The sequence below is a fragment of the Lithobates pipiens genome, unplaced genomic scaffold, assembly GCF_037356315.1.
Source record: "Lithobates pipiens isolate NorthernLeopardFrog02 unplaced genomic scaffold, aLitPip1_a1.2 Scaffold_28, whole genome shotgun sequence".
Classification (NCBI taxonomy): Eukaryota; Metazoa; Chordata; class Amphibia; order Anura; family Ranidae; genus Lithobates; species Lithobates pipiens.
Window position 1 is genome coordinate 137322456 of NW_027507789.1, and position 17523 is coordinate 137339978.

Genomic DNA, 17523 nt, shown 5'->3' on the forward strand with positions numbered 1-17523 from the left:
CTGAACTGTGTGGATGAAAGAATCTCCCACTGGCCCAAGCTACCATATCTTGCTAGTCGGCCCCGCTAGCTCTCATAAAAGCTGAACATTCTGATTGGGTGCAGGCATTGTTTATGTTGAGAGCCAGTGGGGCCGACTAGCAAGATACTGAAGCTTGGCCCAGTGGGAGATTCCTCCATCCACACAAGTTAGCATACTGGAGAAATCTGTTGTACTTTTTCCATCTAACCATAAAAAATCTGCAGATAAACTATAGGTGTATGGCCAGCTTTAGTGTTGTTAACCCCCTTAAACGTAATGGAATATAGCAAAATATATTTGCAGGATCAACAGGTAATACAAACTAAGATAAGGGGGGCTCAGAAAAACAAAAAACTGCTGTGTAAATGCTAGTAGCAGATAGAAACATGTTATTTCTTGACTTTGGCAATCGTTGCACTTTGAGGAATCAAATCTTCCTGCCTACTAGCAGGTTTCTTCTAATACTACAATACCAACCAAAGTGTTCCCCATTCCAGAACATTTGGGCGATGGGGATGTTGGTGAGAGCAGGAGATATAGGTGTAGTAGTGAGAGAGTGAAAGGGGAATAGGGGACAATGGAGACCCTTGGGGGTACATTCATGGGGGAGGGATGATGTTGGTCAGGCACCGAGTGTTGGGGATAGTGGGCTGAAGGCATGCAAGCACATTGCTTAAAAAAGGGGGGCAGGCAGGTCCTAAATAAGCATTATTTTGCTGCTGACATACTCACTGCAGTCTCCTAGCCCAACCTAAACTGCCATTTTTTTCACACAAATATAGCTTTCTTTTGGTGGTATTTGAACACACCACTGGGGTTTTTTTTGTGCTATAAAAAAAAATAAAAATAAAAAAAAAAAATTAAAAAAAAGAGGATTGTCAATCACAGCCAGCGAGCCAATGAGGAGAAAGCAGGGGCTGACCTGTGCTGTGTGTGAAATGGACACCTGGAGCAGCAGCTCAGGAGCCCCTGCATGGTATGTGGACACTCATCAGGAGGGAGGGGCCAGGAACAGCGACATGAGACCCGAGAGAGAGGAGGATCCGGGCTGCTCTGTACAAAACCATTACACAGAGCAGGTAAGTAGGACAGGTTTGTTATTTAAAAACAAAAACCCAAGTTTAATATCACTTTAAGCTCTTCTGTCTCATGTCTTTGATTAACCCACTTTGCTTGTTGAAAAGTAATGTTTTTACAGACCTCAGTGAGGAAAAAGGTCTGAAAGAATAGAGTTGAAATGCTTGTCAAAAAATGCTTCCATCCATCATGCTTTTGTAAATAAACGACACCTAAAAAAAAGGGCATGTTCTTTATTACAATATTAGCAGGTCACCAACAACTGTTACATATTTTCTGTAAGAAGCATTTCCCTTCACTTGTAACTTGGAGAGTGGCCTGAAGACTCCCCATTTTACTGCTGCACATTTTCTGTATTTGCAGACACACAGGTATGAGTACACAACATAAGTGCAACTTTGGAATATGTTTGTAAAGCACAACTGTCACAAGCAGAGCGGGGACAAGGGGTGGGCTGGAGGGGCGGTTGCCCTGTGCGCAGTGGGGATTTTAGGGAGTTGTGCTAGAATGGGTAATTTGGGGGGGGGGGGGGGGGGTTAGTGGGAGATGTGATGTCTATTAGGCACTGGGATTTATGCTAGCAGGAATGATTGAAGGGATGTTTGCAGAGGGGATTTGTGCTAAAAGATGGTATTTGAGCGAGTAGGAATGATTTTTTTTGGGGGGGGGGGGGCATGCTAGGAGCGCTAGGAGACGATTTGTGCTCAGAAGGGAAGTGGATTTCTGTTAGGAGGGGGGGGTGAGATAGTAGAAATAGTGGGGGGGGGGGAATTAGTACTAGGAGGGTAAAATTTTGGGGGAGAGGTTTGGTAGGATTTCTGCTAGGAGTGTAAATTTGGAGGGGGGGGGGGTACATGCTAGGAGAGGGGAACTGGAGAGGGCATGGGTAGAGGATTTGAGGTATTAGGGATCATTGGGGGAATTTGTGCTAGGAGGCATGATTGAAGGGATGATTGGTAGGAGGGGAAGCTTGCAGGGGAGCATATGTGCTAGAAGAAGGGAAATTTGTGCTGGGAGAGGGCATTTGACCTGGGTGGGGGTGAGGAGGGGTGTAAGTGCATGGAGAGAATTTATACTCAGAAGAGGGGATTTTGTGCTAGAAGAAGAGGCGATTGTGGGGGATTTGTGCAAGTAGGGTAAATTTGGGGCAGAGGATAAGTGCTAGGACAGGGGATTTGTGCTAAGAGGTGGGGAAGGATTTGAGCCAGTAGAGATCATTGGGGGGGATTTGTGCTAGGAGGGAAAGAAAGTGCTAGGTGAAAACGATTTGTGGAAGCATGGATGATCGAGGGGCGGATAATTTATCCTAGGAGGGAAAATTTGGGAGAAGGGGTTTGTACTGAAAGAGGAGGATTTGCTTAGGGGGCAAGTGTGAAGATTACCGTAATGCTTGAATTTTTTTTTTTTGGTGGGGCAGTTCTGCCATCTACGCCCTGGGAACTAGATGACCTTGTCCCAGCACTGATCACAAGTAACCCGCCAACATTTTATTAATAAAAAAAAATTATGCCCTTTCATTAAACTCATTCTTTAAAATAGATCCATTGTCAGCAGGGTATTTATCATCACTGCTAAAATATTTTTTTTTTTTTTTTTTTTTTTTTTTTTAGTAAACAAGCATCATGTAGGTTCTCATGCATCTTACTACAATCAATTTTTTTCCATTTTTAAAAAGTAAGAAAATGCAAATAAAACTATATTATGAATGTCTTAACAGGTTTGGTTTGCTAATGCTGCATGAGGGTGTACAACCAGAGCAGTTGAATAATATAATGAGTCTGATCCCACTGGCTATTAAAGCGGGAGTCCACCGGGACTCCGCGTTTTTTTTTTTTTTTTTTTTAAAAGCCAGCAGCTACAAATACTGCAGCTGCTGACTTTTAAAATAGTGACACTTACCTGTCCAGCGCGCCCGCGATGTCGGCACCCGAAGCCGATCTCTAGGTCGCCTGTCGGGTCCTGCCGCCGCCATCTTGGGTATGGGAATCAGGAAATGGAGCCTTTCGGCTTCATTTCCCAGTTGCCTACTGCGCATGCGCGAATTGTGCTGCACAATAAGGACGCTCCCCGCTGCCTCTGTGTGTTTCCCAGAAGGCAGCGGGGCACTTGCGGGAAGGGGCGGGCACTTGCGGAAAGGGGCGTAAGTTACGCCCCTTTCCGCAGAGAGCTATCCCGGAAGTGGGTGCAGTTACCTGGATTATCCAGGTAACTGCACCCCCCTCCCCCCTGAAAGGTGCCGATTGTGGCACCGGAGGGGGGGAGGGTTCCGATGAGCGGAAGGTCCACTTTAGGGTGGACCTCCGCTTTAAACAACACCAGTGAATGAAGAAACCCAAGCAGGCTCTGAGTACTTACACCAATTTAGTAGTGCGAAAGCTTTATTAGCCCAACTACTTGTTTGGACTGAAATTTACAAAAGCAGAGACTAGACGGTTTCACACTTTAAATTGTCAGAGTAAATCCCTTTGATTTTAAAGCAAATCTTAATAAAGTGCAACAAGCAGTGACATGAAACGATATTTAGACACTATGAATGAACATACGTAACAACAAATGCTAAAAGCAGACAAAAAAAAAAAAAAGCCGAATAACGCATGAAGGAAGGGTCATAAAAGATTGACATCAGAAAATATAAAGTAGATTGTCAGTCTTCACAATGTTTGGGAAAGTGCTGCTCCCCCCCCCAATCTGTAACCACTCCACCTTGTCACAGACACATGCACAAAGCAGTGACCTACAAATGTAACAGGAATGACTAGAAGATGTTGTCTATGCTATGCGAGACAAGATGGCAGCACTCACCAGGAAAGACCTTGGTGTGTGCGACCCCACAAATATAAACAGGGGTTCGCCGAGTTGTGAGAAAAAAAATAATCCTGCTGTGCTATAAGACCTTCTGGCACAAACGGTACAGAACTGAGGATTGTACCAAAATCAGGTACAGCATAGGAGACAAACGTACTTCCCCACTGGTCCTACACTACTTATCTCTAGGGTCCTGATGACACTTGTCCATGTTCATATAAATACATGTAGAGCAGCAAGACGAGTTCTGTGCCATTACAGTCAATGGAACCAAATATGCATGAAGAAAACACATCTTCATGTTGAATTCTATGAAATGTGCCATGTATGTGGCTCTGATGGCAACACCCAGATTGGCAAAAGTAAATTTTTTTTCAAATGGGTTGTCGAGGAAATTGGGTAGAAAATGGTCAGCCAAATGGCACCTGCATCCAATTAGATGCTGGTTGGGTAGTCTACAATAGCCCACAGCATTCATTCATCCATCTGCAATATTAGGTCAAGACGAGTAATTTTTTTGATCAGCCAGTGAACCGATAGAAAAAAATAAAATAAAAAAATCATCCAAAAACATCCAAACAAGCGAGGTGGATGGAGGAATCCTCCCTGCTGCACCATTGTATTCTGACAGCTGGGATTCCTCCATTGTCAGAATACACGAATCAGTGCCTGCAGCCACCTGGTTACAGGCACTGTGTAAACAAAAACATTTTAACAGTCCCATCAGAGAAGTCAATCATTAAATGCAACTCTCTCAAATGGGATTGCCCATAGATGGATCACAATTCGACTCGTCCCTGGTGAACTGGCTTAATTTTGATTCATCTATGGCCAGCTTTAGCACAGATAGAGGCATCTGTTAGATATATCCTTTGATCTTCCACTGAACAATAAAAATCCCTTACAACACACTTTGACCTACAGGTAAGCCTAGATTAAGGCTTACCTGTAGGTCCAAGAAATATCTCCTAAACCTACACAGTTTAGGAGATATTTGCCGAAAGACAGGCACCGCTGTCTACGGCGCATGCGCCGTAGACAGCAGCGGGCGCACTGAGCGCGGCTCCGTCAACGGCGAATATGCCATGCGTGGCAGCTCCCGTGTGCATGTGCGGGAGTGACGTCATCACGGCTTCGCCGAATGACAGCGGTGGAGCAGCGAGACCCACCAAGAAGATGGATGCGCCGGACTACAGGGGACAGCGATGACATCGCTGGCTCCTGTGTCAGGTAAGTGACACATAATGGACTACTATGCAATGCATAGTAGTCCATTATGCTTTACCTTTGCAGGGAATGAAAGGAGGAAGTAAACTCATCAGGGTTTACGTCCTCTTTAAGTGTGTGTTAAAAAAAAAAAAAAAAAAAAAGATACATCTAATGATAAAGCAGAACTCTATGAAAAAATCTTTTTCTCCTTGGCAGTGGGGCTGTGCCCACACTGCATGGGTTAACTGCTTGTTTTGTCCAGGGGCGCACTGAAAGGCTATGCTCTCCCTCATGTCCAGCAGTGGACTGTTTCTGCCGTCCTCACATCCACAACCGGTGTATGGGTGGGATGACGTCAGGGACAGTCCATTCACAAGACTGCTAGTGTGCGGGGGTCAGAGCAGCAGGGACCAGCCTTGTGCTTGTAGGATCGGTAGGTTAGGCAAGTATATTTCCCACCCCTAGAAAAAAAAAACACAAGCAGTTGACCTTCGCAGTGCGGACACAGCTCAACTGCATGGGGAAAAAAAATAAAATTCTTGTCGTTGTTCTCTAAAGAATCCATACATTGGCAATTTGTAGTCATATGGGGCAAGTTCAGCATATAAAAAAAAAAAAGGAATGTTTGGATGGATGGTTTAGCCATGCCTCAAGAACATTTTAAAGCCACCAAAATGGGTTCTGAATGATAAGTAAGGGTCCAAACCATAAGTGTAAAGCTTGCTGCTTAGAAGTGTGGAATGATATATAATGGCACAGCATGGAATGAGTTGAAGATATGGAAATAAGGTGTCGGGAAAAGCCCTAATTTAGGGAAGAAATGTTTATAACCATAGGAATTTATATCAAAAAGTTAGCTGGTTCTCACACTTACGAGTCAGAATGGCTCATCGTTTAACCTCCACATCACAAATGGGCAAACCAGTTCCTATTATCTACAGCTGCCAAATAATGAGATTAAACATTACAGCAATCCCATTACAAAGTATTACTTCTTGTTAAGAATACAAATATGTGAATAAGACCTATAAGCAAGCCAAAACCAAGCACTACATTTAGTTTTTCTTTCACATATCTACAACTTGTAATAGCCTGGTTATAGATGCCAGTGTAAACTAACTGAGAATATCAGCTAGCAAGTACAAGAGGGAAAGTTATATGCAACTAACTGCCCGGTCCTGGTAGGTAAGACTAGATAAGTATGCTTCATTAGCACTTAACGTTGTGTATTAACATACACACATACCCTATACATTACATGCTTAGTAGAGTGTTTGACACTCTGCAGATAACAGTCTGTAAACACCTCGTGCTTCACTAGCGTTATTGTACAACGCCTCAAACAACTAGGAGAAAACAAAAAGGCTCTCATGTGCAAATTGCATCTATGAAAGGCTCCAAGGAGAAAAAGTGTTTTAATTAGCATTCAATCTGGGAACGTGGAGTGCGTCGCAAGTTCATTGTATGCCGATGCAACTCTTGCATCTGTCTGATCCTATCTTTCTGCCACATCAGATTAGGAGGCATGGGGTACTTCTGTGTGCCGTGAAGGTATCTGTAGGGTATTCTCACATGACAGGCAGTGGCACGACACCGAGGCTGAGGCATGGGAGGAAGCAGCATCCAGCGCTTACGCTCAGCACAATATCTGTATGCCTCTTTCCTATATTGCTTATCTATATCATCACTGTTCTTCCAACCTCCAATAATGAAGACATCATCCTTGTAGTAGCAGATAGCTGCCCCTTCTATGCCCAGGACTTCAGGAGGTAAGCTTTCAAGAATCTCATTGGAGACCTGCCTGGAGATTTTACTCTGAGCCTCTTCAACAGTTACAGAATAGCTCTTAGGACAGCAGGATGCAGTGTTGTAGAAGTTTGTGCAGGCCACTGACATCTGGAATGCACAGTAATTGTCCAGGATTGGTAAGGATTCTACATCCAGCCATCTACTGCTTTCGATATCATATCTACAGTTGATCGTTCTAAGCCCATCCTCATTATCGCTGTCCACTGGAGTACGAGCCGTTATGTAAACATAGCGATCTTCTACGCTTAAAGCTTTGACATCTCGTAAGATCTTGGGTGCAGATTCTAGGATCTGCCACTTATCTTGCTCTGGGTCATAAACAGTGACGTCTTTGAAGCCTGGGCTGAAGTTTCCATGCCCGCCAATACTATACAAGTTGCCTTTCACAGACATAAGACCGAAGGAATGCTTTCGAGTGATTAAATTGCACACTTGTTCCCATAGATTTCTGTTTGGGTTGTATCGTTCAACAGTCTTGGCAAACCCAGGTTCCATGGAGCCGGCCACATAGACATGGGTGTCTGTAGCCATAACTGCATGGCCATCAAGGTGATTGTGGATGTGAGGCAAATTTACCCATCGATCTTCATGAATAAAATACCCAACGCATTCACTTAAATAGTCACCACCTTCTGACACACCTCCAATCACCATTATTACATCCATATTTTGCCCAAAGCGTGGCAACGAGGTCATATGGGTGGCCAATGACTGATTTCCAGCTTGGAGGTTTTCTGATCGCAAAGCATGGCCTTCCACCGCTTCAGCCACCAACTGTAAACAGGCTTCATTTGTTGCCACCAATCTCTCCGCTTTCACATGTCGGGTAAGATAAGTTGGCTTCATCTGGGAGAGTCGAAGAAGCCTAAACAATTCTTCAAAATATTTTTCCCTTTCGTTAGTGTTTTTCTGAATCCATTTTAGAATTGCTTCAAAAAGTATCTCTTCAGAATCAACCGTGATCTCAGGATCGGAAAGCCAGTCCCTCACAAGATGGAATGGGAGTGTGTAGAATTCGTCATCTTCAATTACTTTGTAGAAGTTTCGGCGGATCATGTCTGCAGATTTTAAAGCTAGCTGGTTGAGTGTGTACATATGAGCCAAACTATGAATGGCAACACAGTTTGAGAGGTTCAACTTCTTCTTCAGAAACTCTCCACAGAACTCCTTCAGGCGAAGCAACAAAAACCTAAAGAATACAGAGAACAAGCATGAAGCGTTATACAGGGCAATAAAACTTGGCTCAGCTGTTAGATGAGACATTAAAGCAAACCCTATCCGAAAAATTTTACATTTGCTAGAGCACCATGCATCAAACAAAAATAGGATTTTTTGTACTCACCGTAAAATCCTTTTCTCTGTAATTCACTGACTAACAGCTCCCCTCTGTAACAAAATGGGTTGTCAGCCCCATCACTGGAGATACTAGGCAAATTTGTAATACAACACTTCAGAACTTTCAGTTCCGGTCCCTAGGCTACCGCCCCCACAGCCTGCCCTAGCAGACTCAGTACGTCAACAAGCAGTATAACATAGAAAAAGGAGGGGCGGGAGCTGTGTCGGTCGGTGAATTACAGAGAAAAGGATTTTACGGCGAGTACAAAAATCCTATTTTCTCTTATATTCACCGACCGACACAGCTCCTCTCTAACAAAATGGGACATCCCCAAGTAGTGCCAAATGAGGGGTGGGAAAAACAGCATAAAAACTTCATCCACCATGGCAAGTGGGAACTAGTGAAACTAAACCCCAAAAAAAAAAAAAAAAAAACACACAGCAGTGTGTGGAAAACACCACTATATAACCGGGTATCCGCAACAGGAGGGATCCCCAACACTGCAACATTGCGGAAGTAATGCAACAGTGCATAAACATAACAGTACTGCGTTTTTATAAAAAAAAAAAAAAAAAAAAAAAAAAAACGAGCTTGCATATCCAATTACAACTACACGGCCGTCTGCAAAACTTTGCGGCCAAAACAGGCATCAGCCGATGCACCAACATCTACCTTGTAGAGCTTGGTAAGCGTATGGACAGACGACCAGGTCGCCGCCTTACACACCTGAGCGACAGACGCTTTGTGTCGGAAGGCCCAAGACATTCCGATTGCCCTTGTAGAGTGGGCAGTGACTGGAAAGGGGGGCACCTGCCCCTTCAAGGCATAGGCTTGTACTACAATCTGTCTGATCCACCTGGAAATGGTGGCAGACGAGACCGCCATACCCTTCTTTGGAGTCTGACTTCTGAAAGGAAGCCGTGGCAGACAAATACACCTTCAGAGCCCTAACCACGTAGAGGAGCGTGAAGGGCCACCTCTTTGGGGTGCTTCGGCTTAGGACACAACGGTAATATCCTCATCGATATGAAAAAGCAGATACCACCTTCGGTAGAAAAGATGGTTGTGGACGCAACACCACCTTATCCCTGTGGATGGCCAGATAAGGCAACTTGCAAGACAAGGCCGCCAATTCCGAAACCCTCCTGGCCGAGGTAATGGCTACTAGAAAGACCACTTTCTGGGAAAGAGTCAACAGGGGAATCTCCCTGATATTTTCAAACAGCGGTTTTTGAAGCGCCGACAACACCAGGTTCAAATCCCATGGGGGTAACGGGGGCGCACCAGAGGGACTACATGTCGTACCCCCTGTACAAAAGGTACCCAACTAAGGAGTGAGATGCCAGGGGTCTCTCTGGTCTACTCCTCCTGAACAGCAGGATCCTTGCTATGGAAGAGGAATGTGGATGCCAACCATTCTCCTCACACATGGAGATGTAAGCCTTCCAGGTACGATGGTATATCTTCCTAGAAGATTTCTGTGCCCTCAACATAGTTGGAATCACCGAGTCCGACAGACCCTGGTTCCTCAACACCTGGTTCTCAACAACCATGTTGTTAAAGCCAGTGATGGTAAAGCAAGAAGAAAAAGAAAAAAAAAAAAAAAGTTATATATATATATATATAAAATCTCAACAGCAGTCACCAAGGAGCGTCTGCCACCAGACACACCAGATCTGCGTACCAAGGACGCGGAGGCCAATCTGGGGCAACCAGTATCACTGGGATCCACTCTGCGAAGCAGACGTGGTAAAAATGTCAGTGGAGGAAAGGCGTAGATCATATGATACTGATCCCACGGGGCCACCAGCGCGTCTGACACATCTGCCCACGGATCTCTTGTCCTGGACACGAATCTTGGCACCTTCCAATTGAGACGGGAGGCCAATAGATCCACATCTGGTGTTCCCCACTTCAGGCACAGCAGCCTGAATGTCTCCGGGTGCAATGCCCATTCTCCTGGGTCCAGCATCTGCCGATTCAGGTAGTCCGCCTGCCAGTTTTCCACACCAGGGATGTAAATAGCCGACAGGGCCGTGTCGCTCTGCCCGCTGAAGTATGTAAGCGACCTCCCGAGCAGCGGCTGCACTCCTCCTTATTCCCCCTTGGTGATTTATGTATACCACCGCCGTGGCATTGCCTGACCGAATCCTGATCGGACACCCTTGAAGACTCAGACCACGTGTGGAGACACAGCCTGATCGCTCTCAAATTGAACAGATAGAATACGAGTTGCCGCCGATCAACCGTCGACCAGAAGCCCCGAGTCGTCTGAACCCCCATCACTCCAGCCCAGCCGGACAGACTGGCGTCCATAGTGACCACCGTCCACTTCAGAGGAAGGAACGATTTTCCGGACTGAATCACCTCATCCACCCGATCAGAGTCCTTGACTGGTTGGCTCACCCGGATCTGCCATTCCAGGGACAAATGAGACTTGTCCCATTTTAACAAGATCTCCTTCTGCAGTACTCTGGTGTGGAACTGGGCGTAACGTACTGCCTCGAAGGAGGCTACCATGAGCCCCAGTACTCGCATGCAAAACCGGAACGACCACTTGCGATTCATCAGCAGTTTCACCGCGGACCTAAGAGTCTGCAATTTGTCTGAAGGGAGAAAAACTCTCGCTTCCCTGGAGTCCAACAGCAAACCTAGGTACTCCAGACGCTGGGTCGGCACAATCACTGACTTCTTTAGGTTCAACAGCCGCCCAAATTCTTGCAGGGTCTGCATGGTGATCGCCACATTCTCCTCCAATTCTGAGGCGGAAGATGCTCTCAGGAGGAGATCGTCCAGGTAGCCCACGATCACGATCCCACGTTGTCTCAGCAACGCCAATACCTTGGTAAAGGCTCGGGGGGCTGATGCCAGACCAAAAGGAAGAGCCACAAATTGGTAATGGTCTTCCCCGACTGCAAAACGCAGAAACTTTTGATGCCGAAGGCATATGGGTATGTGCAGATACGCATCCTGGATGTCCAAGGATGCCAGGGAGTCCCCTTGATGGAGTGCAGCGACTACTGAGCGAACCGATTCCATCCTGAACCTCTGATTAAGGGCTTTCAAGTCCAAGATTGGACGTACCCCTTCCTTCTTGGGAACCACAAACAGATTTGAGTAGAATCCCTGGAAGTGTTCCGGCTTTTTTTGAATGCCTGGTCAGCAGACCAGCATTTTAGCAAATCAGGCGCCTCAGCACCACAGCTGACACTGAAGCCCTGGATAACAGAGGGAGAGCATCCAGGGCCGCGTCACAAACGTATTTAAGGCCTTGCACCAGTTGGTCTGCTAGTTCCACGCAGACAGGGGAGGAGTTCTGCTCTCCCAATTCGCTGTGCAAAAGTTTTGCCCACTCAGTCAGTGTCTGACACCAGTGCGGATGCCAGTACAGGTCGCATAGCTGACCCCACAACCGTAAACAAGCAACAAGCCACCGCCTCTGCCTTCCTGTGGGATCCTTGAATGCAGGAGTCCCCTCAACTGGGATCGTGGTTACTTTATTTAACCTGGATACTGGGGGGTCCCCGACCGGAGGAACCGACCACTTTTTGAGAAGGCTTTCCTCAAAGGGGTAACGCACCACCATGTATTTGGGGACCACAAAAAGGTCCGATGCGGACGACCCCATTCCTTGTAAATGAACTTATCAAAATAAGTCAGATACGGGAACACCTTAGGTGAACATGCTGGCTTGCAGGACCCAAAAGGGACCGGTACATTAGCAGAGGGATCCGCTGGCTCCTGAATCTTCTGTGCTAAGTGCTGTGATAAGTGCGCAAACTAGCGCTTTGGACCCGGACGGGAATTCATCCTCACTATCTAAGCGGTCCTGGTCAGTGTCATCTGACAAGACAGAGCAGGGGTCACCGGCCTCAGCAGGATCCAAGTCTGCTTCAGAGCCCTCCCCAGAGGACGGGGGGGGCAGGGGCCGCTTTTTAGCACCTTTCTTCCCATGTACCGCCTCTATCTTGGCAACAACGAATTGAGGACCGCCGTAAGGGGGTCCATAGGGACCGCGCAATCCGCAGGTGACCCAGTTGCAATTGCCTGGATTTCAGGGGGGGGGAAGAAACACCAGTTTCTGAAGCCATGCTGACCCTACCCTGTCTGCCACCCCGAAGGGGACTTAGGACAGTGACAGTCCCACCCTCCTGCTGCCGCTGACTGAGGGGCTCTAACCAGCTGGACTCACCACCCTGGGCAGTTCCGCGCTGTATTACAGCAGTGCCCGATGATCCCCAGCGCTTTCAGATGCAGAGATAGCAAAACTGTGTCGGTGGCCGGCCGGCCAGTCACGTGACCGGTGAGCAATCTGACACGTGTCCAGAATCCCAGGATAAACCTCCCAGCGCTCTGTGATGACCAAACAGGAAGCTGAGGGCACAGGGGCTGCTGCTAGAGCACAAAAATGCGGTCTGGCTACAAGAAAATGGCCGCCAGTGTTCTAATAGAGAATCACTAGGAAAATGGCCGCTTGAAGCCAGAAGCATGTCTGACCCTTGCCCATACTTAAAATGGCTGCCAAACAGCACTATGAGAGACTAGAGAGAACATGTGGCAGGCACAGTGCTGCACCAACACAGGGCCTAGACTACACAGGCATCCAGCGTGACTAAACTGCAGGACAGCTAAACCCCCAGACGAGAGCCCAGGCACACCACTCAGCACATGTACAGCTCCCCCGTGAGGGGGGAAAGGAGGGGAGTTATGGACAGGGGAGAGAAGAGAGGGGGGTGAGGGGGCCCCCCAAATCGACCTCCCAGGGAATGCCCAGCTGCTCCACCCTGCCAAGGCAGGGAGAGCTGTACTTACCAGTCCTGAATAGCTGGGGGACATTCCATGGTAGTCAACTCCTGATCAGTACAGGGAAGACTACTGGCCCGGCATACTGTGACGCAGACATCAGTAGCCCGGTCATATGTATGCCCCAGAGCATAAAAAATCACGACCACCTCTGGAGCTGAGGTATGTCGTGGCCTGCTGAGCCATAGCTGCGACCTGCACATGCTCGATGGCCAGACTGGGGAGACTACAAGGATAAGTGAACCAGCCTGTCACCCAGCCGGCTGTTAATAGAAGATCACAGGATCATTCATCTTGCGCAAAAAGCCAAGCGTCTGCATCAAAAAAAAAAAACCACAGGCTTATGGTCCTGCAGGGTTCCTAGGTCTATCTCCTTCGCTAGGCAAGAAAAAAAACGGAGTCTGCTAGGGTAGGCTATGGGGGTTGTAGCGTAGGGACCGACCCCTGGGCGGAACTGAAAATTCTGAAATGTGTTACAACTTTGCTAGTATCTCCAGTGATGGGGCTGACAACCCATTTTGTTACAGAGGAGCCCGTGTCGGTCGGTGAATATAAGAGAAACCTTTTTTTCTATCTTTTATGGCATGCCAGGGCTGCCAATCTCCTGCAGCCCCTTTGCAACCACGTCTTGTCTACATGCAAGCACTCTATTGATGACTTGGGGTTTACTGATGGGATCTAACAGTAGAATGCAATGTGAACCTGCATCCCCAACATGCCAAAGTGCCCTTTCTCCTAATGTATCTGACATCCCACAACGATACAGCAAAGTCATGTGTGAGGTTACACCAGTTTATAGGCAAGTCTTCATACAGCACCCTGACTTCTTTATGTGCACTTCAGCAACATATCCTGTATTGATAGATGACTGTCACATTGGATTAGGGAACCCACCACAGGTGATGAGGCATGACATAAACAAACAAAGCCTTCTACCACTCTTTCCACAACTTTATTATAAAATGGCTTCTATACAGGGGCAAATCGTTTCCCCAAGTACCCCTAGTTACAAGTGGCCTAATACTACAATAGATGTGAACCCCCAATCCCCATAAGCACATCATAAACCACAGACATAAAATATTTCCCCCATCAGTGCTCCAGATCTCCTCCAGCCTCTTCCAGTCAATTCCTGTGTATATGCTCCAGCAGTGACTATATATTATCAGCTTCATTATGGTTACTGCAATGGACCAAACCTGTGCCATGGCTGTTGCTATGACCATTTGTAGGTACATGTGAGGGGCAGACAACACAGAAGTCACCATTTAAAAAGGAAGTTCCTGAACAATCTTCATAGCAGAATCAAAAAGTATCAGTTTAACAAAAGCTGCAGATTTAAAAAAAAAAAAAAAAAAAAAAAGGGAGAACCTTTGAAATTACATTAACGATGGAACATTTTTGTGATTGGGTTACAGCTACCTTGTCTTGGTTCCATTTGTTACCAATACCCATTACTGTGTCAAAGTTCACTGAAGTGGAACTAAACCCTACTAATCATTACTGCCAAGGAAGCTGCTATCTTAGGTTGGTAACACACTGCTTGACTCTCGTCTGGTTCAGCAGGAATCAGCTGAGATTCAAACCATTAACTTGGCTGAATGTACCAAGTTGATAGATCGATAAACTTGCCTGCTGGATTTTGCTTTCGATCATCACAAGCGGCTGCTATAGCCACTAGCAATAATTGCTGTCCCCACCCACCCCCCCCCCCGCCGGGAGAGGACAATTTCTGGTTCCCATGTCAGCACTGTCTGTATTGATGGGAGAAACGTATGAATCTGCAGGAAACAAATTCGCACCATCCATCCATCCAGATCTGTTTTGATCTGTGACACCAGCCACAAGTGTGGTGGAATCTGACCCATGTGCACACACTGCAAGGAAATCTCCGACAGATCCCAAAGATCTGGCAGAGCCTCATGGGGTGTCCACGCATATGCAGGGATCTCAACTAAAGATGGTGGTGCTGAAGAGGGAAAAAGGAGAGATTTTGCTTAAAGAAAGACAAACACTGGACAATTGTTTTTTTTTTTTACTACTTTAAACCCGGACATTTTCTGACATTTCTTAAATACATGTAAGGAATGTAAGGAAAAATCTGCATTTTCCTGCAAGAAAATTACTTAGAACCCCCAAAATGATATATTTTGGCAAAGGGCCTGGAGAATAAAATGGTGGCTGTTGCAATTTTTTTTTTTTTTTTTTTACATCACACAATATTTGTGCAGCCATTTTTAAAACACAAATTTTTTTAAACACTTTAAGGAATTTTAGTGCACACTAACACTATAAAATACCCAATTTTTTAAAAAAAGATAAAAGATGTTACGACGATTAAATAGATATCCAACATGTCACACTTTAACCACTTAAGGACCGGAAGATTTTGCCCCTTAATGACCAGACCATTTTTTGATATCCGGCACTGCGTCGCTTTAATGGACAATTGCGCAGTCGTGCGACACTGTAACCAAACAAAATTGATGTCCTTTTTACTAGCGCTTTCTTTTGGTGCATCTGCAGTATTTTTTTTTTTTTGCGCTATAAACAAAACCAACCATTTTGGAGAGAAAAAGAAAAAAAAAAGCAATCTTTCTCCTAGGGGGTTATCTGATGCAGGGGAGGAGATGTGAGCTGCTTGGGGACCCCAGAAGACCAGGTTCAGGCCACTCTGTGCAAAGTGAGCTGCACAGTGCAGGCAAGTACGATAGCTTTAAAAAAAAAATAAAAATAAAATAAAAACACCCTTGAAGCTTTACAACCACTTTCTGACCAGCTGCCACAGTTGTACTGTGGCAGAATAGCACTGGCAGGCGAATCACCGTTATGTTACGTCGGCTCCTAAGGCAGCCACTAGGTGAACACGTGCCTGCTACTTGCCCCTGGAGCCGATGAGTGTCTGGCGGTCTTGATGACCGCCAGGCTCCTGAGATCGCTCCTAACACAATGATAACCGGGATTTGTGTGTGTAAAACACACAGATTGTTCATACAGAGGTCAGTTAGAACACATAAGGGAACACGCTTAACCCCTTGATCACCCCCTAGCGTTATCCCCTTCCCTGCCAGTGACATTTTTATAGTAAATCAGAGCATTTTTACAGCATGGATTTCTTTATAAATAAAAGTCCCAGATCGCTGACATTACTAGAAAAAATAAAAATTATTTTATTATAATAATAAGAATGCTATAAATCTATCCCCTATTTTGTAGGCGCTATAACTTTTGTGCAAACCAATATATGCTTATTGCGATTTTTTTTAACCAAATATATGTAGAGGATTATGTATCGACCTAAACGGGGGGGGGGGGGGGGGGGTTGGGGAGTGAATAATTATTATAGTAAAAAAAGTCTAAAACTATAAGTTTATGGCGCAAAAAATAAAAAAAAAACACAGAGGTGATCAAATACCACCAAAAGAAAGCTCTATTTGTGACCTGTGTGTCATGACCGCGCAATTGTCAGTTAAAGCGACGCAGTGCCGAATCGCAAAAGTGCTCTGGTCAGGAAGGGGGTAAAATCTTGTGAAATGGTTACAACATGCAGTGGTGATTAGTAGAAATCAGCCACAGGTAGGGATTGGTGGGTGCTCAGCACATCCTGATAACAGGAAAGTGGAATGCTGGATGTTTGTCAGCAACGATGTGGTGAAATCACCTCCTGTGAAAAGTGAGGCAGGCACAGATCGCTGTTCAGAGGAGCAGGAGAGATAAACGTACCTGTCAGACAGCTCGAGCACCTCATGTACATTGCCGGTACACACCCGGATCTGTCCGGTGTACATATACTGGATGACCGCCTCCACCGTCTCCAGGTCCGGTCCAGGCTCCGAGCTCCACTTCATTTCCACCCGGCCGGAGCGGGACTCCTCGAACTGTCCGGAGAGGAGCGGGGCGAAGTAGTCTGTAGCGGCGGCCAGTACGGAGCGGTGAGCCGGGAACTCCCTCCCTCCTCCCCCGAATACCAGAGTCATGTCACAGAACAGGCCCTGCTTCCTCTGCTCGTTCTGCCGCCATGCCAACTCCGAACAATGACTCTCTGATAGAAACACCTCGGCCTCACCGTCCTCTACCGCTCCATCCCTCACCTCCCCGTCCTCAACACCACCCCCTGTGTGCTGAGGAGACGACATCCCTACAGCCGCCGCCATCTCTGTTACTAAGGAGGGGGACCGGCCTGACAACCGACACCACCCCCTTACATGAAACCTCTCACGTCTACGTCAAACGACACCGCCCCTACCGTCACTGGCCCCACACATCACACAGGCGACAAACGCCGGCCACGTCATGGCGTCATATCTATATAAACGCACCCGCCCGCGCTAGTATTCTCTGTACAAGGTAGGAGCGTTTATTTAGACGCTGGGCTGTACTTTGTAAGGTCCGACCAGGCTGTGTAGGGAGGAGACTGGGAGCGTCCCACAATATTCGAAGCCTTGATTTCTAGCAGGAGGCCC

At 46.5% G+C, this 17523-nt stretch overlaps 1 protein-coding gene across 1 annotated transcript; it reads right to left on the reverse strand.

Annotated features, from left to right (window-relative positions):
• Positions 1-1315: 1315 nt before the first annotated feature.
• On the reverse strand, positions 1316-17287 carry KLHL11 (kelch like family member 11). The gene is made up of 2 exons (XM_077459597.1): positions 16784-17287; positions 1316-8110 (listed from the first exon to the last, which is right to left on the reverse strand). The coding sequence occupies exons 1-2, from the start codon at positions 17212-17214 to the stop codon at positions 6532-6534; spliced, it is 2010 nt and encodes a 669-aa protein (XP_077315723.1). The 5' UTR covers positions 17215-17287; the 3' UTR covers positions 1316-6531.
• Between the last annotated feature and the right edge of the window lie 236 nt (positions 17288-17523).